The 23,066-nt window shown below is 49.2% G+C and overlaps 1 protein-coding gene across 2 annotated transcripts; it reads left to right on the top strand.

Moving 5' to 3' along the window:
* The first annotated feature begins 1,175 nt into the window (after window positions 1–1,175).
* On the top strand, window positions 1,176–22,851 carry CCDC124 (coiled-coil domain containing 124). Of its 2 annotated transcripts, none has more exons than XM_050934344.1 (5): window positions 1,176–1,313; window positions 4,111–4,282; window positions 17,756–17,942; window positions 18,424–18,538; window positions 20,298–22,851. In XM_050934344.1, the coding sequence occupies exons 2-5, from the start codon at window positions 4,124–4,126 to the stop codon at window positions 20,500–20,502; spliced, it is 666 nt and encodes a 221-aa protein (XP_050790301.1). In that variant the 5' UTR covers window positions 1,176–1,313; window positions 4,111–4,123; the 3' UTR covers window positions 20,503–22,851. The 2 variants fall into 2 exon arrangements, with proteins under 2 accessions (XP_050790301.1, XP_050790302.1); XM_050934345.1 differs by lacking the exon at window positions 1,176–1,313 and adding an exon at window positions 1,681–2,031.
* Window positions 22,852–23,066: the final 215 nt, after the last annotated feature.

Below are 23,066 nucleotides of genomic sequence, written 5' to 3' on the forward strand. Positions count from 1 at the left end.
GTGGGGTGGGGAAAGGGGGGTGCATAGCAGACTGGGAGTGAAGGGAGAAGAGGAGAGCATGGAATACCGGGGGTGGGGTGAGGGAAGAGGGATGCATGTCAGATTGGGGCAAGGGAGATGATAGAATATCGGGGGTACATGGCAGACCAGGGGAGAATTGGGGGGTACATGGAATACCAGGGTGGGGGAAGGGGGGTACACGGCAGACCGGGGGGAAAGGAGGGATAGATGGAATACCAGGGTCGGGAAGGGGGGTACATGGCAGACTGGGGGAGAATGGGGGGTGCAAGGAATACCAGGATCGGGGAAGGGGGGTACACGGCAGACTGGGGGGAAATGGGGGGTAGATGGAATACCGGGGTCAGGGAAGGGGGTACACGGGGGAATGGGGATGAAGGGGGGGTAGATGGAATCCCGGGGTCGGAGAAAGGGGGGTACATGGGGGAAGCGGGGGGAAGGGGGGGTAGATGGAATCCCGGGGTCGGGGAAGGGGGGTACACGGGGGAAGAGGGGGGTAGGGGGGGCACATTGGATACCGGGGTCGGGGAAGGGGGTACACGGGGGATGGGGGTTAGGGGGGTACGCGGCAGACCGGGATCAGGGAAGGGGGGTACGCGGCAGACCGGGATCAGGGAAGGGGGGTACGCGGCAGACCGGGGCGGGGGGGAGGGTCCGTCTCTCGGTCCCAGCGGGGGATGGGTTCAGTGGCTGTGAGGTCCAGGCGCAGCCGCCCCCATCCGCCCCCGCCCTGTTGTCCTCCTGCTCCGGGGCCGGGCTGCCCCTCGGGCCGGCCAAGCTACTGCGGACGGAGCTGCATCTCCATGGCGACGGGGCGGGGCGGGACTCGCCCAGAGAGAACCGGGGAGGGCTCAGCCGCCATGCCAGTGAGGGGCAGCAGGCGGCGGCCATCTTGCTGCGGGGCAGCACAGTGATGACGTAAGGAAGAGTCCACCATCTTTGTGCGTGGCAGAAGGGAGGCGGAGGGGAACGGAACGGGATCTTTCCCCGTTAGCCGCCCCTCGGCAGCCGCCTACGATCGGGATGCTGGTCGCGTTCACCGCACAACGCTTTCAAGGGGTGAAAGAAGGAGGGGGGGGGCGACGAAGTGCCCCGCACAAAGATGGCGCCCGCCAGGGAGCGCGTCGCGGGCGTGGAAGGACCCAACCGGGCCCCACCCACGGGCCGTCGCCTCCCCCTCCCCAGGCGTCCGTGCTCCCTTCCCCCAACCCCGGCCGGGCCGCTGCCCCTCCCCTCGGGCGGGGATAAGGCGCCTCGTGACGGGCAAAGCGCGCGCCAGCCGGAGCCGGCAGCAGGTCAGAGCGGGGAGGGGGGAGCCGCAGACCCGGGCCCAGCTTCCCTGGCCGGGGGGGCGCCGGTCTGTGGGTGGGAGGTTTGAAGCGGGAGATGGGGGGGGAGCTGGGTGTGAGGATGGGGGAGGGAGTTGGCCCCCCCCCACTCCAGGGCGGGGGGGCCGTTCTGTGGGGCGGAGGTGGGAGGGAGGTTTGAAGCGGGAGGTGGGTGTCAGGATGTGGGGGGGTGAGTTTTGGGGGTGGGAAGGACAGTTGGCTGGCTGGGTTTGGGGGTTCAGCATATTGGAGCTGGGGGTACGGGGGGGGGCTAGGCATACTCCGGCATGGGCCAGGCCTGGGCTGGGTTCCTTGTAACGTCCTTTCCAAGCAGTCTGTGCTCTGAGAGGGGGGAGTGGGAGTTGACCCCCATCAAAATCCATGTGACTCATTAGCCGTCTTCCCACCCACCCCCAGATGACTGGGGATGCTGTGTCTGTCAGGCCTGCCCTGGGGGTGCTGCACAGTCTCAGCTCGCCCTGCTCAGGAGGGGTCATCTTCAGTTCAGGAAGGACCAATGTGGGTTCATTAAATCTTTAGAACATCTTTGCTTCAGCTTTCCGAGAAGATAATGTCTCTGCAATCCCTGGGTTTATTTCCACTTCCCGCCTGGGTTTACTTTATGCCAGTTAAATGTTTGCATAGTGCTTTGGAAAATGGGAAGTACTTCATAAATGATGACCAGGTAACCAGCTTCACACCTCTCTGTATGCTCATATCCTGTTTGTCTAAAGAACGGTTTGCAGCACATAAGTCATTCTGTCTGCTGAATCTTTACCTAGCAAATGTAAATAAATTCTGACAAGACTTGTATCAACAGACCCTGTAACTACACAATACCAGTGTCTTGCCTGGAGTGAGATTTAAGTTGTGATGTTAAATAAGTTGGGCAAAATGCTTCTGACCCGATGTAGTCATGGTAGTGTGCCTTAACATGTGTTTAAACTTTGAGTTAAAGTGTTCGCCCGAGGATTCACCCCCTACCAGCTAACACATGTTAAAATGCAACTTGTCTTGAGTTTTAATGTGTTATCTAACATGACTTTAAAAACATCTTTTTTTCTAGTGAAGATGAGGCCTGTGTGTGTGTGATGCTTGTTTTAGCATAAGCCAGGGTCCCTGACCTAAGGTGTTTCATCTTTAAATTAGATATGATAGTGACAAGAAGTTAAGTTGGGGTGCGGATGGGGAGAAGAGGAAAACAGGGTTATACAGGAATGGTGGCTTTCTTGGGATTTTGTTTATATGCCTTGTATTCCTATTTTAACTTGTGTACAAATCTAGATGATCTGTGATTTGTGAATGTGTTTGAGATGCACTGATATAAGAACAGGGATCCAGGACTGGAAAGCTAACCTAGACACTTGTGGGCTTTCCTAACTTTCCTTTGCCCCATAATCTCATTTTTGTGGAATCCTGTTAAAATCACTTGAGGCAATTTAATAAAAGCTTCGAGGTTAATTTTGACTTATGATGTGGAAGGCATGACGATATAATGAACATTGCCAGTGTCAGACCTGAGTTCTTTAATAAGGCTATGAGAGAAACCACAATGCAGTGGGGTAGGAGAGAATGTGTAGGATGAAGCAATTGTTTCTTCTGTCTGCTCTACATCCCAGAATGGTAAAGAGGCTTGTGTTAAAATGCAGACCATGTGCACTAGCTGTGCTATTATTTTGCTTCCACTTATGAATTCTTGTAGAACAGGGAAGCTGTCATGCCTTTTCTTCTGTGAGTGACTAATAGGAAGAATCCTCACTACAGATGCTTAATAGTCACCAGCGGCTATGTGCACACTGTCTGTCAGTTGTATCTAAGTGAAGGGCTAGACTCAATCCTTTTGTTGTATTTTAGAGGTTGTAGTTTGCTGGTTTTCTTCAGAATGCACAGAGAACCTCTAGTGGAGTAACAGCTTACATAAAGAAAAATCTTTCTTTTTCCAGACTTTTGGCTTTGTTGGATAATTGACCCTTACAGAGAAAATTCAAAGTCTCTAAGGAAAGCGAGAATTTCATTCTGCAGTCATAGCAGACTGTTTTTTGTGGGTTTTTTGATGTAAGTTTGGTGGCTTAGCGGACAGAAATAAGGCCAGTCTGTGGGTCCTAAATCTAAATTGTGATGGAAACTAAATATTATATACAGAGGTTGCTCCACAGATCAAGCCACACTAATGTTTGACATTGATCTTGCACTTTTCATTTTCTAAGCACTTTACAAATCTTCACTAACCCTTGCTGCATCCCTGTGAGCAAGTTAGTATGGGTGCTTGTGCCCACTTTACAGATGGTGGGGGGAGAACTGGGGTTAGAAGTTGAGTTCTTGGCTCTCAGTTCTGCTGTCAGCCACCAGTCTGGCGGCTCTGTGATTTCAAAGCAGTTTGGCTTAGGCTCGGTCTACACTTAGAAGTTCTGTCAGTGTAGCTACATCATTCTGGGGTGTGAAAAACCGCACCCCCCCCGACCGACACAGCTATGCTGACAAACCCCCCAGTGTGGCTGCAGCTATGTTACTAGGCTGCTGCTGACATAGCTAAGCTGGTGTTTATACGCTGACAGAAAAACTCCATCAGTCAGTGCAGGCTGCGTCTGTGCTAGGGAGCCCTACCAGCCTAGGCTCTGTAGCATAGACACAGCCACCAGTTGGAAAAAGAAACTTCCTCGATAGGATTTTGGGATCAGAGCTGATGCTCTTTGTCAGGGGTTTTCACCTGAACCCATGGCCCAGGCAAGCACTTTGGCAATGCTTTTTCCCCCTCCCCTCGTAGAGCACCCTGAGGAATGCCCAAGAAGTTCCAGGGCGAGAACACCAAGTCGGCTGCTGCCCGCGCAAGGAAAGCTGAGGCGAAGGCAGCAGCCGATGCCAAGCGGCAGCAGGAGCTGGAAGATGCCTTCTGGAAGGATGAGGACAAACACGTCATGAGGAAGGAACAAAGGAAGGTAAATGGAGGGGTGGTGTGGTGGAGGGGAATGTGTGTGTGTAAGGGAGCCTTGTGGCAAGTCCTTGCATTCACCCCTGGGAACCCCAGCTTACCTTGCAGGGGCTGCGCCTGTTCTTCTGTTCCAAGGCTACCACTGGTGCCAGAAGCACTGTCCTGGGCTTTCTCAGGAATGGTAGATCGAGCTCATTGCTACCCTAGGAATGAACGGAAGCAGAACATACAGAGGAGCATGAATGTTAATGAGCAACTCAAAGCTGCGTTAGATTATAGAGCTGCTTCCTAAGGGAAATGGTGAGAGCCCCATTGGAATAATTTAAACTGAATTGGGTAAAGTGCAGGAGAACCTGTTATAGGGAACAATCCTGCAGGAGCCTGGACTACATGGACCCTAATCTGTTGTCCATCTCCTGCAAATCAAAGAAATATATAATCCATGGAGGATAGCGTCTGTTTGCTAGAAGCCAGGACTGGGTGACGGGGTGGATCACTGGATGATTCCATGTTCTGTTCATTCCCTCTGGGGCACCTGGCATTGGCTGCTGTCGCAAGACAGGATACTGGGCTAGATGGACCTTTGGTCTGACCCAGTATGGCTGGTCATACGTTCTTATAACACATGACTTTCTTTTTCTTGCCTCTTTCACACCTTTGTAACATTGGTTTTCTGGGAAAGATGAATGTTCGCACTTAGCTTCTAATCCACTTACTGTGCTCTGTATGTAAATCATTCATCTGTTCAATAGGTGGAACAGTTCAGTGTTAACTCCTGGACCGTTCAGACTTGAAGGTTGTGTTGTATGTCGTAGGACAGATAAGTTTCCCTCCCATTCCAGTAACACTTTTATTTGACCTACCGTGTCAGTTTAAAGCTATGAAGTTCTCTCAATCCCCATGCGAGCAATACACAAGCAAGTGCACATCTTACTACTTCCATGGGTTTCCTAGGAACTTAATTGCCACCATTAACTGCTAGTAGAACTTGCTTTTCGAAAACAGGATTTGTTTACCCTGCTGATACCCTTTCCTAGCCCAAGGAGTTCTGTCGGAGTCCTGGAAATTAAATGCCCAATGTGTGTAGGCTGCTCTCACTGTCCACAATGGAAGCTAAATGGGTGTAGCTGAATATATGGGGCGGGTCTGACCTCTGCTCTAGTTTGCCAGTTCAGTTACATAAACAAAAACATTAAAGACCTTTATGCTCCTTTAGAATAATGTATTTTGGCCTCTCCATTGCAAAGTACATGTTACAGCTTCACCACTGTTGCAAAAAACCAGGGTACTCTTGTTCATTTGGGAAAGCTGGATACATTTTTTTCAAAAGCATCTGTCTTTTAAAAAGATTTGGGGTTTTGCTATTTTAATTTTGCTTTCTGCTGGAATGGCTGTTCAAGTCCCATAGGAATCAGAGTTAAGAGAAAATAGCCACACAAATGGGTTAAGTCTCTTCTTTGGCTCTTAACTCACTGATTGGAAAAACTTGTTTTTATTGCGTCCTGATGCTTTTTCCGACCTAGTTAAAAATCCCCTCTTCAGCCCCTCCATCCCCCAAGAATAGCAGTATTAGAAAATGTTGCTCTTGGCTGTTATGCCAGCGCAGAGACAGATTTTTAGGTGTGCAGTCCCAGTGGGGTAGCTCAACTAGCTTTCTGAGTTAGCGCCCAAAGGGGTGTTTATGCCTGGTCATCACTTCTGATAGTGAAAGGCCTAGTGTCTCACAGCATGGCAGGTGGCAGTCTGGCACCCTTCATGCTTCAGTAGCATGCCTGCATGCGGTGCCAAACCCTCTCATGGTCAGCTATTGCTGCCTAAGGCTTAGAGCCTAGCAGTTGTGTTTACCCTGAGATCAGGCCGTAAAGCGTAAGGTCACTGAGCCAGCATAGCTGCACTGGAGCCAGTGGTGCTATTTAAGTTACATCCAGTGTGCAGCTCAAGCTGATCACTGTGGTAATTTTAAGTTACTGAATTGCAAAGTGCTTGAGCTGGGGCCTCTGTTTCTGCCATCTTGGCTGAAGCAAAGTAGTGGGAAAACCAAGTGGAGGTTACAGTCCCACGTTGCCGAAGGAGATGGACTAAATGGTTGGTGTTCTGGGCCTCCTCTTGCGACCTGATGAGCTGCTGTAGTGGTCCGCCAAAGTCAGCTTCCTGTTCAACTCATCATGCCGCGTGAGGGTTGGCGCAGATCCGTGCTGGGTTAGAATATGCACAGCAGACTGGGTGGCAGAGAGTCCTTGTCTGGTAAGCTGGGGATGCCAGGACCAGTGACTGGCTGCTGTAGAAATACCTAAGAGTGAATTTCCATTTCTAGTGTCTCTGATCTGGAGATATCAGCTTTTGGTCTTTAATGCCCATCGATTCATCTCTGGTCTCCTTCCTGCTGTCTTCCACAGCATGCTGCGCATTGTGCGTCGGAATGAGAAATAAGCCCCATGTGTTTCATGGAGCAAGAGGCTTGAGGAGCCTGTCTATAAATACTTTTTTTTTTTTTTTTTTCTGTAAAGAAAATGTTAGCAAGGAATTGTTTGACCTTATCAAACTTGGGGGCACTGGCTGCACTCGGCATGTGTAGTTTGCTTTTTCTTCCTGTGCAGACAGAAAATTGTAACTGAAATAATCATAGCTTAGCGAGCCACTTAGTTCAGCTTCCCTCTGAAGTCTTAATGCTGCTAATGTACTTTGACTGGGGACGTGGCCACGGGATGTGATCTTCCTCAGCCGAGCTGAGAGAGCGTTAGACAAAATGTAATATTGGAGTCTCTTGGCATCTTCCCCTCTCCTCCTTTTGTCTCCGTTCCTTCACCCTTCGAAACGGTCTCTTTGCTGAGCTTAATTTAATCTCGATCTGCATCACATCTTAATATGTGCAAGGGTAGCCTGAAGATGCCACTTGGGCCACATTCTTAGGAAGCTGCTAATCAGTTGTGAAATCAGTTGTGCACTCTGCTGCAGCTTTAAGACTATCCGTCGCAAATGGGGACATGGGGTAGTATTCTCTGTGCACTGGGGTTGTAGTTTGCAGTCACTGCACATAAAACAGACTCCTCGATTTTAGGGCCTGGCATACTCCACTAAAATGTCATGTCTTTGCATTTTACTCAGTGGCCTTTGACGGATACTCTGCCCTCCTCTCATGAAATCTGTAGTGCAGCTGGAAATAAAACCTACATTTCTGGAGTCCCTGTCCAGTGCCTTCATCACAAGGCCTCCTTCCTCTCTCTTACTGGGGCTGTGTGGAGACCTGTCCACTAGGAGCTGGACTGAGACCATCTCTCTCTTTGGCCAAGTGTACTCCTGAAACGCTTGGCTGGAATAGATATATTCCAGGGGTGGCCAAACAGCAGCTCTTGAATGTTTAACGTATGGCTCCTGGAGGGACCCCCTTTTTTCCACCTAATAGACTGGTGGGGAGAGGAGCTTGGGGCTTCTGGCGGGGCTCAAACCCCACCACCCTGCTGCCAAGCCCCGGCAGGTGAGCCCCAGCTGGTGCACCCAGCTGTTGAGGTGATGAAGATTATCGTATGTGGCTCAGAGGGTCAGTTTAGTTTAGCCACTCTGATATATTCATTGAACTAAACCGTCAATCTCCCTTGTGGTGATGCAGCGTATAAAGGCAGGAGTTCCATTGCTGGTACAGCTGATCCAGTTCCCCAAACACGGTAAGCTAGCTGGGCAAAAAGCCTTTTTTGCCACTATGACTGTCTACGCTGGAGCTTTTTCTGGCATGGCTTTATTGGTTGGGGGGTGAGGAATCATGCCCCTCATGACACAAAGTTTTGCCAGCAAAACTAAGACCTTTGTATGTGTCACTGAATAGCCATCAGCAGTTAATGACTGAATTATCTGGGAAGGATTGGGGTAAAACAGAGGATTTATATAGACTGATTTTTAGGAAGGCAGGCACCCAAATATGCTCAAGAATCCATCAAATGTGTTTGGCCAGGATCTGCCAAAGGATGGTATCTAGCAGGGGACTAGCCTTACTCAGTGCAAGAGGGCCTTGTGCTGCTCTCAGATACAGCGCGTGTAGGGGGACCGTCTATAACGATAAGTCTACATTGCAGTAAAACACCCCTGGCTGGCCTGGGACAGCTCACTCGGGCTGTGGGGCTATAAAATTACAGTGTATACATCAGGGCTTGGGCTGGAGCCTGGGCTCTGGGCCCCTCCCCGCTCCTGGGGTCTCAGGGCTCAGGCTCCGAATGCCCACGCTGCAGCCAGGGGGAGCGTTGTTGCAGTGTGGACGTGCCCTTAGCATCTTGTTCATTCAGGACCAAAAGGACTCCCCAAATCTGTCCAGGTGGTGGCAGTAATGTATTACTGCATGGGGCTGGCACAAAGACCCATTACCTCCTGATTTCCTGCACTGTAACAAACTTCCAGAAAGAATGAAAGCCATGGGGATAGAACACTGCAGGGCGTGTGGGGTTTTGGTTTGTTTTTAAAACGCCCCTTCTCCCTCCTGTCCCTGGCAGATGCCGATCACCAAAGCCCTTGTGTTGTGAATTAGGATGTAGCATGCTATTTTCCTCAAGCAGCTGCCTCTCTGAGTCATTTCAGGGTTCAGTGACTCTCTGCACAAAACAATTTGATGGGCTTGTTTAAGCACTATAGACACAGCCTGTATGGTGGCACCTTAATATCTGGTCATTAGACAGTTTAATGTCCAAAAGGTAACATCAAGGCTTGTCTGGCCTGTCATTGGATGACTCACGTGTGGCATTTGCTCTTGCTGTGTCTTTAAACCTACAGCATTTTGAGATGATCTCTGCTGATGGAGAACAGTGTATATATATCCTGGCTTTGCTGCATAATGGAGTGTCTGAGCTAACATCAGCATCGATTTCTAGTCTCCAGTATTTCTAGCAAGAGACCACTTCTTGTCACTCGCTGTAGGGGACTCTGGGTTTTGTGCTCATGCATGAGGGGCAAATAGTCCAAACTAGACCCAGGCAGCAGGGCCCAGTGGGTAGGGCACTGACTGGGACTTGCACCTGGTTTCTGTTGCATTCTGCAGCTGCCCTGCTGTATGACCTTGGGTAAGTTCTGTCTCTGCATCCCTTCCCATCTTTTGTCTTGTCCATTTCAGATTTAAGCCCTTGGGGTGCAGTTTGTCTCACCATGGCCAGTGCAAGGGAGCCTGTATGTGCAATTGTCCATAGTATTGATTGTGGTACTGCCCTTACCCCTTAAACACCGCTCTGTCCAGTGCCTTTCAGTCTGGACCTGGCTCCGTATCCTGCCATTTCGGATCAGAAGGCCAGAAATGGAAAGGCCCGTTGTGCCAGGCTGGGGTGCAAGTGTAGACAAACCAGGTAAAACACATCTGTTCTATGCCTCTCTGTCATCCCCCTCCTCACTCTCCCCTACCTCCAGCACATGCCTCCTCATCTAAAAGCCAGCCTGTTACCTTAGCCCCGCCCTGCTAAAGTGTCATGTGCTTGTTTTTTCTCTTGCAATTAACTGAAGTGCAGTCTGGCTGTGGAATACCCTTGAATGCTGAAGCAAGGGGTGAGGTGAGTCTGCAGGGAGCTCTGAACAGATCTACCAAGTATTAGGGGAAGAGTCAGCAAATTGACTGACTGTTCAGCGCTCCTGTGACACAAGTAATGTTGCATTTGCTGAAAGCACAAAGCTAATATTCAAAATGCTGTCTGGATTCAGAGGGTTTTTAAATGCACCTCTTGAGAGAAAACGTCCTTCAAATAAAATTATGCTTGAGGGTGTGGAGACATGGCAAAAGGGAAAATGAGTGCTGAGTGGTGGTCTTGCATTAATCTCATTTACAACTTTGTGCATCCAGCACTGCAAAAATGCAGCTGCTTCTGAAGTGGAAGATAACAAGTGGCAATGCTGCACCACTGAGAGTGGGGATAGAAATGGTCGCAAGAAGCTTGGATGTCAGAGTAGCATCTTCCTCCAGGAGAGCTTTTAAATCTCCTCTGTGCTCAGCCAAATGGTGGGCTGTCCTAGCCCTGGATTGCAAAAGCTGGCTGTGTGTAGGAAACTCAGCTGTGGTCCTGTGCCATCTTGGGAGAACCGTGCACTATTCTAATTGGGGAAAAGATCTTGGCTGCAAGCCAGTCTGATATCAGTACCCTCACTGGGGTTTCCTCTCTGCTGGGTGGGAGTTCCCTTCGGAGACTGGCCAGGCTACCCCTACTCACTCCTGCATGGGTTGAAGCTAGGTGGAGTGGAGCCTGCAACTGCGCTCTGGGGGAAGAGGGTGCTTGTGTCTGGGCTGGTGGGGGGGGGGGCCTCCAGCACCCCCAAAATACCTCGTGCCAGTACACATACACACACTCACCCATCCATCTTCATGCCTCTGGCACTGTCCTCTAGTTGCAAACTTGACATGGTAACCCTACGGGGGCAGGGGGAAAAAACGAGAATCAACTAGAAGACCAGAGGGGCAAAAGGGATTAAAATAGTGTTTTGACTGGTCTTCCACTTACTGGCCGCTTCAGGCTGTGCTTCAGGTAAAGGAAGCTTTGAAGTGCCAGAAAAGCCATTACCTGCCATGGGTGACCTCTGCAGCCAGCTGCCTGGAATCCCTTTTACGCTCTCCCTCCACAGAGCGTGTCTGGAAGTGGAAGTGCCATGCTGTTTCCCTCCACTTTGCTCTTTGCTTCACAGACTTCTTCAAATGTCAGGCTTCAGGAGGTCTCTCCTGTTAGCTTCTGCACTCCAGTTGGAATGGAGGGAATCTGTGGCCATCTCCTTTCAAAGAGAGCAGGCTTATTGTGCTGGCCAGCAAATTAAAGGTCTGTGCACTTAATAGACACCTTTCTAGTGATGGATACAGTCATGTTAGAAGGGTACTGCTGGCATCTGACTCCTCTGACGCTCTTGGTCTTATTAGTCTGAATCTTGGGGTACCGATTGGCCCCTCTGTACACTAATATCATACTGTAGTGTTATTGCAGGCAAGCAAGTCTTGGTTAAATGGACTGTTCAACAGATGAGGTAACTAGGCCACGCATGTGGGTGCTGGGGCGGGTGCTCGCTGCAGCTACAGAAGCGGCACTGAGCTTGGGGGTGAGTGAGAAATGAAGGAGGAGAGGGAGTCTGGTGGCAAGAGGAGTAGGAGATCTGGTCTGAGGCCTAAGTGCTAATTCCAGCTTTGCCGCTGACTTGCTGTGACTTCAGTCAAGTCCTGTGACCTTTACCTCTGTTTTCCCCACCATCTGTAAAATGGTTCTGTGTTGGGGGTTTTGAGGGCTGATCAATCTGACGGACGTGGAGTACCTCAAAGGCCCATACACATGCTCGGTTTTCTTATTCCAGCTTGCTTATGTGCCCCTCTCCTGACCATGTCCGACTTTGCATTGCCTACTTCCTCTGCTCCGTGAGAAATAACGACTCTGCCCTTCCAGCAGAAACCTCTGTGCTGTGCCTCTGAGTCTCCCGCGAAGAGGTTGATTGGGAGCACAGCCACTTCATTTGACCACTTGCTCAGAGCCACACGCTGTGACCTTTCTCCCTCATCTGGGAGGAGGGAATTCAGTGTGAAAGTTAATGAGGTGGTTCTCGCTTGGCCAGTTCTTTGCCAGGCTGGACATTTTATTTTGAATTGCTAGAAAGGCGTGTGAGCAGAATGTCCAGCCAAGGAAATCTTCCTTTCCTGTGCCTTTTTGACTCCGATGTTGTTGGGAGTTTCTCTTCCAGCTGGCTGGTCACTTTGCTTGTATGTTTCACTTATAAAAACTGAAATCCCTTTCATTAGAGCACTCATGCTGATTGATTGCAGTGTTACACACAACTAGGAGTTACTTCTGGCTCAACCTGATGAGGGAGTATTTAAATTCCTTTCTTAAGGAGCTCCTGTGAGTCAAAAGCAGAAATATAAATTGTACATTGTCTCTAATGTAAGAAAAGCCCCCTCAGTAGAAATAAGACAGCCCCATAACTATTTAAACACTCGTTCTTAGCATGGAATTCCAGCCGTTACCAATCTGTAGAGACCTCTTCCATAAAGGATCCTTCCCTTGAAGGACTGACCTCTGCGCTGTCAGCCCTTTAAGGAAATTGACATTTGTACACTCAGGAATTTGCTGTGAATTTGTTTGTTAAACGCTCAGCCGCCTGTGATTCAATTCCTGATGTCACTGCTGTTGCTGCAGACCTCCCGGTGCTGCAACAAGGTCTTCCGGCTTTGACCCCTACTAAAGGCCCAGAGCAGGGTGGAAAGCCAAGTGCTGATAGTGAAATCTGATTGTGTATATTTTTGCGTGCCTTGTGACAAATTAGTAATGATTTGGGCTTGATTACTTTCTGGAAGTGGAAGCCTCTCAGTTCTAAACATTAGAGAGCAGGGAGTAGTGTTGTCTAGTGGTCAGAGCAAGGAACTAGGAATCAGGATTCCTGGGGTCTATCCACTTAGCTACTAACTTGCAGCAGGAACTAGAGGGAAGAGAGCACAAGTGGCTTCCCTTCTCTGCCTCGGTTTCCCCATCCTGTAAAAAGAAGTGGGCATCTTATTACTCAAGGATACTATTTTGAAACAGGATCTAGGAATGCAGAGTACCATTCCCTGGATTTCTTTACTGAGAGACAAGTGGAGTCGCAGTGTAGAAACACATGGCGGAGCTAGCTGTCTTGTAGAACAAGTTACCCTACTAGAAAAGGGAATAAAATATAAATTTTCTCTACAAACGTTTCTGCCCTGAAATGTCCTAGTTCCCTCCCTCAGCTCGTTAGCACTTGTATATCCACTCCTTATCTGCCTCTTGAATTATTCAAACCTACATCCAGGCCTGTAGTATCGCAAAGGTGCTTACTGTGCCACGGATTTCTTTTGGTTACCTTGTTCAGTCACACTTGCGCATCAGAGAGAGGACAAAGCGGTCTGAGAATAGTTTCACTTTACAGCAATCCGTGTTCTAGACACACAACACCAGTATCATGAATACTCTGCTGGTTCTCCTGTGTTCACTATAGGTCTAACTAATTAAATTACTTATGAGCTCTCTCAGGTAGCTGTTGTGTTCAGTGATTTCTTCTGCCTCTGGTGGAACTGTAACACAGTGGTTCCTGGGAGTGTGATATTGATGGGGAGCAGAGGGAACCCTTGAGTGGTCGTTTAGGCAGGCGGCAGAGAGAGCGCAGGGCTAAGGCTGCCACTGACAACGGCTGTACATAACCTGCATTGTCCTGCCATGCACCCGTCGGTCCCTTCTTGGTACGTGACGTAGTGTTCAAGGTGGTGGCTCCTGCCACGGTTTTGCCAACCTTAGTCCATGTTCCTGGACTTTCCCCTAGATGAGGTATGCGTCTGACCAGGCTGTGCTCCCCAAGGCTCTGCTCCCCGAGTCTCTGTTTGAAAATATTGTTGAGAGACCTTGGAGCTGGTGCACGTGGAATGAAGAGCTAGGAAAGAACAAACACAAGTTGCATCACCTCTTAAGCGGGAGTGTCACTGGAGTTTGCTGTCTCTGGTGATACCATTGCTATATCTGCAACCGTGCCCAGTTAGCATTAAGAGGAACAAATGTCTGTTGCTCTGCGTTTATTAGCAAGCACATGAAATGGAATTGCAGCAGTGGCGGAGTCGGTCCATTTCATACTCAGCAAATCTGTGTCAAAAGGGGAGTATGCCTGGTTCTTCTTTATTCAGAGCAAATTCAGGGATGAATCTCAAGTTCGGGGTTTCTCCAGGTACACTAACCTTTTTAAAGTGAACTGAAGGCTGTGAACAGGCTGAAAACAGATTCCAGCAGGCTAGTCAGGAATCCCAGTGTGAGTCAGCTGTCTGACAGAGCTGCCTCACCCCAGAGAAGTGGCAAGATGCTACGAGAGACTTCTGTCTGTGGTTACTTGCTCAGCTAGGCCAACTGTATGGCTACATTTGGAGCTTTGCAGTGTGAGTGTAGTCAGAGCGGCAGCACTGGGAGAGAGCTCTCCCAGCGCTGCACGTAAACCACATCCCTTACGGGTGTAGCGTGCAGCGCCCTGATTACACTGACGCTTTACAGCGCTGTAGCTTGCAGCGCTCAGGGGGGTGTTTTTTCATACCCCTGAGCACGAAAGTTGCAGCGCTGTAAAGTGTGAGTGTAGCCATGGCCTCAGGTAGTGCTGTGGGAGGGGACTTCAGTGAGTGGCATTGCAATCCAGCAGGTGGGGTAGCAGTACCACTCGGGTTTGGCCCCGCAGCCCCTGTGTCATGATGGAGAGGCCACGGGGGCAAATTTCAGTGAGGTGGTGCTGTGACCCCCGCCTGCCAGATCACAATGCTACGGGGTTTGAGGGCCTGGGGTAAACCATCCCTTCTTGTCCCCCGGCTGCCTTGTTGAGAGAGACGCAAGCACCAAGACAAGGGTTTGAAAGATGCATTTCATACGGAACCTGCTCATCAGAACTGTTCTCTGCAATTAGGAAAAAGTGCCAGATTGCTGGTGGATTTTACAAAGAAACGGCAGCTGTAGCTAATCAGGATGAGGGCTGCTGGATGCAGACCAACGCTGTCGGTTCTCACAGCTGTGGTCTGGAAGCCTGGCTTTAGATGCGCAGTGCTTCACCACCAAACTGCTATGTCAGGATGGAGAGCTCCACTTGTGCTTAACGGTGACCATATGTGGGGGCTTTTAAATCCAACTGCAAGTAGTATCTCCTACAGCGGAGAACATCAGTGTGTAATAGACTCTTCATAGCTTAATCTGAATTTGTAATGAGGGCTTTAAAATCCTCTGTTGTGGCAGGGCCAGGCTTCAGCTTCGTAGTAAGCAGTTGGTACTTCTAGGAAAACCTTCTGCTATTAAAGTCAGAAGTTACTTAAATCTTGTTAAAGCTTTTTAAAAAAAAAAAAAAAAAAGCACACCCATAAAGCAGCCCTGCAGTGAATTCTTCCAGCTGCCCAGAAATACAGGGGTTTGGGCAGTGGACACAGGGAAAATCCCCTACTGGAGGGCATGTTGACTTCTGGCTGGTGAATGGGACTTGCCTGCTCTCGCGCAAGATTGGAAGAGATTTGGGTTTTCAGAGGACAGGGCAGTATCAGGGCCAGAGAGAACAAAGTGTAGTGACAGCAGAAATTGTACCTTTGTGACACACCTGCTGGCTACTGCCACAGCCCTTCTTAGCCGTGTCCACTCTGCGGTGGTGTGGTGCCGGGAGAGCTGGATTTCATTCTGCCATCTGTTAATGGGTTAGATGCTGATGGGTGAATCTGTTCTTGCATCAGAGCCAGTGAAAAATGATGAATGGCTTTTGGTTTTAATTGTTCACCCTGAACTTAAAGCATTAATGCAAATGACCTGGAAAAACCCTTCTTTCTGTGACACTCTACCCTCTTTAATGGAGTCAAGAACCAGCTCATCTAAGGAGTTGATCGAATAAGATCAAGAAACTGAATAGAGAGAGGCAACGTAAAGCAAGTGGGCTCATCCAGCTCTTGTGGGAGCCAGGGAACCTACTTAATGTTTTTTGAGGTGACTCATGCTGGGACAGGCCAGGACTGGCTGAGCCAAATGCTAGAACAATGTAATGTCATCTCCAAAGGCATCTGAACAGAGCACTTAGTGAGCAAGAATTTGCAGCCTGCCAATTGTAATAAACTTCATCCCCATAGTGGCTTTTTTCCATCCTGGATCGTCGCTGCTCTAAATCTGAGGTATGCTACTATCCTACTTCCCAGCCTGGATTGAAAGGTTTATCTGTATTGCATCAGACTGATACGGGGGCTCCTGGGGCACATTTTATATTTGTCTGATCTGAAGCTCCTTAAGTTCCCAAGCTGAGGCATGGCTTAATGAAAATTGTTTTTCCAAAGTAGCTCTAAAACCCAGCTTCTCTTATAGTCTCTAAAGTGGGCATACATAATACCATACTCCTTAAACACAGTGAACAAGGCAGGGTGCATTACTGCTTCAGTTGTTCTGCTCTGCAGCTGCCTTTCAGAGCAAAATCCATGATAACGCCTGATTAGTTAGCTGTACCATCCCTGTGAATAATGGATGAGACCCATAATTAAGAGTGGCCACGTAACTAACCTAAGTACTGGGTGACCCTGGCAGACGAAATCAAGCTGGACAGAATGACATTGCTGTTTGCTGTGAAACTCTCTGGGGCTTTGACTCCAGTATGAAGATAGAACTCAAAAGCTGCTAAAATCCTAGTGTATAATTGCACTATTGTCTCCTAACAGTGCCTTCACCAGCAAAACAGAGGCTCAATGGCTTGAGTTCAATTGGCAATGTTTCTTGCTTAAGGACTACAATGATTGCTTCGGTTTGGAAATTCAGATTAGCCTTTTTATTCTCTCTTTAAAAAGGAGAAAGCTGAGAAACTGCTCAGCCTTTTTGCTCTGAATGTCAAGACTTCTGAACTTTCAAACTTTGACCCTTTCACTCTTATTAAAATTAACAGTGGAAAACTTACCTTGGTTGTTAACAATCTTGGTCGGCATCTCTCTCCTCCATGGATGGGTTATATTTCACCACGCTGACATCACAATGAACCAGTACATGATTACAGATGAAGGTTGAGGTGTGTGGGGGGGGGGGAGATTACCTCATCTAATTACTATTTTGAGATGGGCCTTGAAATCCCAGGATGATGGGCAAAATTCCTGGCCCTCTTCTTGTGAGGTGGCCTGGGGAAGGGGCCTAGAATGTAAGTCTAGCAGGGTTTCAGTGAACTCTGCAGCAAAGACTGGTGGGGACCCCTTGTGCCGGCCCATGTTGCATGTCCCCTTATTCTCATGACCAGGTGGACTGAATGAACTCGGTGCCTTTCAGAACTGTTCCTCCTGGGCAGCCAGCAGGGGTGGTTGTTGAGTGACGCACCACTCACAATGGTGATTCAGCAGAAGTTGATGAGGAAACTAGAGTTTGAAACTAAAATGTTACTGAGCAAACATTAAAAGCAGCAGTGTGATAAAGAAATGCCTTAACCTGCTCCCTCCCCTGCACTGGGGGTGATGCACTATTGAAATGATCTTTCTAGTGGAAAGTCTGGGTACCTTTGTGTTCCCATGTTTTATTACTGTCCTAAATGCAGCAATCTCCTTGAGCCTGATTTTCCTCATCCAAATGCAGCGTGTGCTTGGTGGTATGCTGAGCTAGCAACTGGGGGGTCTCTGGATATAAACACGGGATCTCATGTTCCTGCATGTAATAGCAGAGCTACCAAGTCTCGCTCATGTTCTGGCTTCGCTTTAAAACCGTTCTTCAGCATCTTGCTCTGAGTGGAAGAGGTTCTGGGAAGATGACTCAATTGTCCATGCTTGGTGGCTCTGGTGTATGATATTGGAGGTGAGGGGCAGGGAGAGCAGGTGGGCTGGGATTATGAAGAAGCTAGATGACCATCTCCATACAAGTCATTTTCTCTCCGGCCCTAGCAGAAGGGTGGACTTGATTGAATAAAAATGAGTCTCTTCCATCTGTCTCCTGTGATCCTAAATTGCTATGGAGTGGGAGTGGGCATTGTGAGACAAGAGGCCTGGGGCAGGAAGTGACCTCACATTGTCTCTCCCTTCCAGGAGGAGAGGGAGAAGCGCCGGATGGAGCAGCTGGAGCGCAAGAAGGAGATGCAGCGCCTGCTGGAAGAGGAAGACGCAAAGCTGAAAGGGAAGTTACCGAAACCAATTACCCCAGGCAAGATCACCAGAGCTCAGATTGAAGAGACCATCCGGAAAGACCAGCAACAGAAGGAGAACGGAGATGAAGGTTTGCTGCTTCCCCGTCATTATACCACTGAATGTTCCCTACTAGCATGAGGGTTTGGTATGCCTCACAGGGACTGCTCAGGCCCGTGAGCACCCCAGAGAGCTAGCCACGTCTGTCTGTCTTTGACAACGTGCAGGATGTCGTGGGGGCCAGAGAACCCCTACTTACCATATCCCAATGATGCACCCTTGTTGCATCCCTGCTAGGGACTCCTAGCTGCTGTCTGTATAACTAGTCCCAGTATCTCCAAGCCCTAGAGAGAGGAGGGGTTCCGATCCTAGGAGGCTAAACTAGCATTTCACTCTCCAGGATTCTGGGTAAAGTTGCTGTTGTCACTCTGGACACCAGACTTGTTTAAACCTTGAAGTATTGGCTGCCTTCAGCATGCCAGCCAAACGAATACTCCTGCCCTGGCTTGTCTGTACCTCTCAAAAGCTTAATCTAACTGCGAGCTGAATTTTTTTCCCCCTTCCTATTCCAGTGGAGAAGCAGAAGAGCCACCTGGATATTCCCTTGGAGGAAAACATCAACAGAAGAGTGGTGGAGGAAGGCACTGTGGAAGCCAGAACAATTGAAGATGCCATTGCAGTCCTCAGGTATTTGGCCATAGCTTCATGGTGCTTCCCTTGGAAGGGGCTGGTTTCCTTAGAGATTCCCCAGAAGCAGCCTTGCCCTGGAGGTGGCAGCCCAGGCACCTTTGGGTATTTTGCCACTTAAAAATGTAGCTATGCACTTCCTGATGCAGCAAGAACAAGGCAAGTCCATTAGCCTCCTGCTGCACACCCTCTAATCCCTGCCCAGAAAGAGAAACTTCCTAAAAGCACATAGTGGGTCACAACGGAGGATGCCAAATTCAGGATGAACTGCTGAGAAATGGGCAAACACAACCCCAAACTGGTGGTTATTCTTTTATAAGAGATACTAAACCAGCCACAAAATAAACTCCTGTTTCACCACACGGGCTAACAAGAAAACGGAGAGGCAGTTTCCTCATGCATTCCAGTTCTTGTATCACCACCAGTAGCACTGGGTTCAGAGATGAATGGTTCTTGACAACCAGTCTTATCAAATAATAGGTTCCTCTGATCCCAAAGGACCAGCCACATACCCAAGTCAATGTATAACATAGATCTTATCCAAAAATCACACCGATGGCAATCCTTAGTATCTAAAATCTAAAGGTTTATTTATAAAAAGAGCAAGAAGAAGAAGTTGAGTTAAAATTGGTTAAAGGAATCAATTACAGTAATGGGAAAGTTCTTGGTTCAGGCTTGTAGCAGGGATGGAATAAACTGCTGGCTTAAGTCAAGTCGCTGGAGTACATCCACAGCTGGGATGGGTCATTCGTCCTTTGTTCAGAGCTGCAGTTTGTAGCAAAGCTCCTCCAGAGGTAAGAAGCAGGACTGAAGACAGTGCAGATGTTTCCAGGGCCTTTTATGGCTTTATGCTATGTGGAGGGCATCCCATTGTGGGAAATTACAGCAGCAAGATGGAGTTTGGAGTCCCATGTCCATGCATTTTACCTAGTCGCAGCAAGAACTTCCATTAAGTGTAGATGGGCCTCTCCCATGGTCCATTGTCTGTTAAATGTTCTTTCGATGGGCCACTCAATTTGAATAGTCCCTCCAAGATGTGCTGGGTGGTACCTCAGGAGCCAACATTTGAAATCCAGGTACAGAGCCAATACTTACAATGTCACATACAAAAATGATATATGCAGACAGCATAATCATAACCAGCCAATCATAACCTTTTCATAAACACCTCACTCGACAAGATTTGCTGCAAATATATAACAGTGGTTACAACAATGATCTATATAGTAATATTTTAATCGGATAATATCACACACGGTCAGTCAGAATAATGAAGGGAGAACATTATTGCTTTTTCTGTTTTGTCCTTGGAGGTATTCAGTTTGCTGCATTTACAAATGGGTTTTGAAACTCCCCTGGGATCAGAAAAGCCAGCTGTCCTCTTTCTACTTCCAGTGTCCTCCTGAACTCTGCCAACCATCCTGCACAAAAGACTCCCGTTTGCTTTTCTGGCGCTTTATCTACTGTTCTGCACAGGGGTCCGAGCCGGTGTGTCTGAGTGGGCAGACTGGAGATGCCTGGGAAGCAGAGCTGGCATGTCAGAGGGTGCCTTTCCAGCTCCACTCTTCTCACTGAAATATCCTCCAGACGCTGTCCCTGCTAGGGACACTCAGCCATAGATGACGTGGTTAGAACTGGAACAGGCCAATGATCTAGCCCAGCCTCTGACCAGGATGGGATTATTCCCAAGGGCCTGGGCTGAGCTGGTGCCATCTAGAAGTGCCTGAGGTTCTTATTTCCAGTATTATTCTCCCAACAGTGTTGCTGATGACCTGGACCGTCACCCAGAGCGCCGGATGAAAGCTGCCTTTGCCACGTTTGAAGAGATCAACCTGCCACGCCTGAAGCAGGAGAACCCCAACATGCGCCTTTCCCAGCTCAAGCAGCTCCTCAAGAAAGAATGGATGAGGTCCCCAGACAACCCAATGAACCAGAGGCACATGACCTACAACAGCCAAAAATAGAACTGGAAAGAAGCCAGCCCATCCCCCCGAGAACGGGGCTGAGCCCTAGGGCTTCCTTCAGACACGTAAGAAAACAGCCACCCAAGGAACCTCGCTTCATTTATTCCCCCACCCCCACTCCATCTCTTTCTTTTTGTGCCCTGTTGTTGGACTCCTAATTAAACATGAGGCTTCCTGATCCAAACAGATGTGTGAGCTCTTCTCGGGGCAACCCGGGGAGCCTGGCTCCCCAATCTTGGCTGGAGCCCTTGCCCGCTGCAGATGTTCTGAAACTGTCCATTGAATACAGACCTCTCCAGAGCAGCCCCCTTTTTTAATATCCTTAGACAGCTGGGCGAAAGCAACCTGGATGGATTAACTCAATCTTTAACTTTTTTTTAAATCGTGGGGGTCATTTTAGAAAAGTCACTCCTGCCTACCTTGCAGATCTGAGAGTATTGTACCAAATCGGGCACTCTCAGCGCCATCCATGACTGTCTAAACACCTGAGCTGCCTCGCACCACGTTTAACCCCCTCTCCCCTCTTTTTATCCTGGTCTCTGCTGTAGCTGTCCTAAGACCTTCTTTGCAAGGATCTGCTTGCAGTGCTGAGCTGGTGACATGTGGCAAGAGAACAGTGTGAAGAAGGCAGGTCAAACAGCGCTAGGTGGTTCTGGGAGGAGGTGATGGGCCAGGAGTGGGTTTAACCCTTATTGCTAGGCCACCATCCTGCCTGCTGCAGCCCACTGCGGTTCCCTCGGTGTCAGTGACCCCAGCGGGGGGGGAAGTGGAACCAGAGGCTATGGACAAGATTAGAGGAAACTCTTCCAGTGCAGCCACTTGTCGCTCTCTGCCCTTCCTCCCATCTCCAAGGGAAAGCAATGGACCTTGATGACCTAGCCCAATGCAGTTGCCTCCCTAACGCTGCAGAATGTAAGGTGCTATCGCTTCTCTGTGCAGCCTTCCCCGCAGCCCATGTGCGGGAATCCTAGAGCTTTGCCGCAGGAGAGCAGAACGTGACTTCGGAGAACACTCCTGAAGAGCAATCTCCAGCAGGGCAGGCTGGGGCCTCTTGTTGCCCGGGGTGTGTTTTCCCCCTCGCAAGGGCAATGTGGATCTTGCACCATGGCAACTAATGCAAGGGGTCAAAATGACTTTCTCCCCCTTTCTGTTTGAAGGCACCAGTTTGCTACCCTGCTCTGTGCTGCCCCAGACCCAGCCCTTTAAACTCTGCTCGCTGGCCCAATCAGCAATGATGTTGTGTTTTGTTAAGTCCTAACCCTCTTCTTTCTGCAGTATTAGAGCTGGTTGGTAAAATATCCACCATGAAACCCAAGACTGAGAATTCCCCTGAGAGCCATGCAGTGCTCCTGGGAACAGCAGCCGTGCCGCTAAAAGGGCTTAGCACCAGGGGCCTAACATGGAATTCTAGTCCTCACATCAAGTGTACAATGCTGACCTCCTCCCAGTCCCCCCACTCTGTGTTCTACCATCTCCTTCTGAAATGAAAGCCGAACAAGGCTGGGCTAAGGCCATCACCCTGACTTCATGCTTATGTTCTGATTGCAATCAGCTCTAGCCCCTCACCTGTGCAACGTCTCTGGCATGTCAGGCCTAGGCTGCTGTAATCTGGCATTTAATCCTGACCCACTGGCTAGGTGAACCAGCAGCCTGTGCTCCCCTGGTGATGACATTCTTTGAGCCAGCTGATAACCCTGACTTCCACCACCCCCTACCACAAAGCACTAGCCTGTAGGCAGCCTTCCCAACTTCTTCAGGTAAATCTTTGGCTGCTGTGGATTGAAATCTGACTACGCGGATTAGGTTTAGGGCTGTCCTCCACTGCAGTAGGAAGAGGTAGGGAGGTTTTTTGTGGAGTCCTTTGTTGCCAGACCGCAGGGATGGGGATTTCCTTTAATGGCAGTAAACACAGAGGGAAGCTCCCCACCTGCTGCCCTGATTGGGGTGGCCTAACACGTGCCCGCTTGCTGTTGCATCTGAAATGGCTGCTCATGCACTGTGGTGGCTCTGGTTGGAGCTCGGCGAGACACGTTTGCATTGAAAACCCTTTTTCCTGCAGCACACCTATTGCTTTGGCGTCAGATCAGCCAAATAGTCTTCACATTAACCTTTGCCTGCTTCACACCCTACTCAGACTTGCTTCAGAAACAGAATGACCCAAACTGTCCTGCCCCTTCCACTTTCCCCAAGAGTTCAAAGAAATCCAGCTGGCACAAGGACAGGGAGAAATACAAGATTGTGTCTTTCCCTCCTTTTAGTGTGAAAAGCTCCTATATTTGTTTTAATCTAATATTAAAAATGGAAATTCCAACCTGTAAACTATTGAAGAAATAAAGCCTTTGAATCATGCTGGCATATTTTCCCCCTTCCCTTCCTTTCTATGTATCTGTTCAAGGAAGCAGATAAACTGTTTCAACTCAAAGATCACCAGAGTCAACCCTGACAGCTGCCTGCCCGGATTCTTTTTGGGCCAAGCACAAATGAAATTCTCTTGTCTTATTCCTCTGTCTTCCAAGTGGGATCCAGGCCTTCACCACTGCATTTCATCAACTGAGGTTGGTCCT

This window comes from Gopherus flavomarginatus, chromosome 24, assembly GCF_025201925.1.
Source record: "Gopherus flavomarginatus isolate rGopFla2 chromosome 24, rGopFla2.mat.asm, whole genome shotgun sequence".
NCBI lineage: Eukaryota > Metazoa > Chordata > Testudines > Testudinidae > Gopherus > Gopherus flavomarginatus.

Bases quoted from the DNA above. Each gene is read 5' to 3' on its own strand.
- CCDC124 (XM_050934344.1), top strand. From the start codon at position 4,124: ATGCCCAAGAAGTTCCAGGGCGAGAACACCAAGTCGGCTGCTGCCCGC. The intron at 4,283-17,755 runs GTAAATGGAGGG...TCTCCCTTCCAG, and splicing joins TGAGGAAGGAACAAAGGAAG to GAGGAGAGGGAGAAGCGCCG. The intron at 18,539-20,297 runs GTATTTGGCCAT...TTCTCCCAACAG, and splicing joins GATGCCATTGCAGTCCTCAG to TGTTGCTGATGACCTGGACC.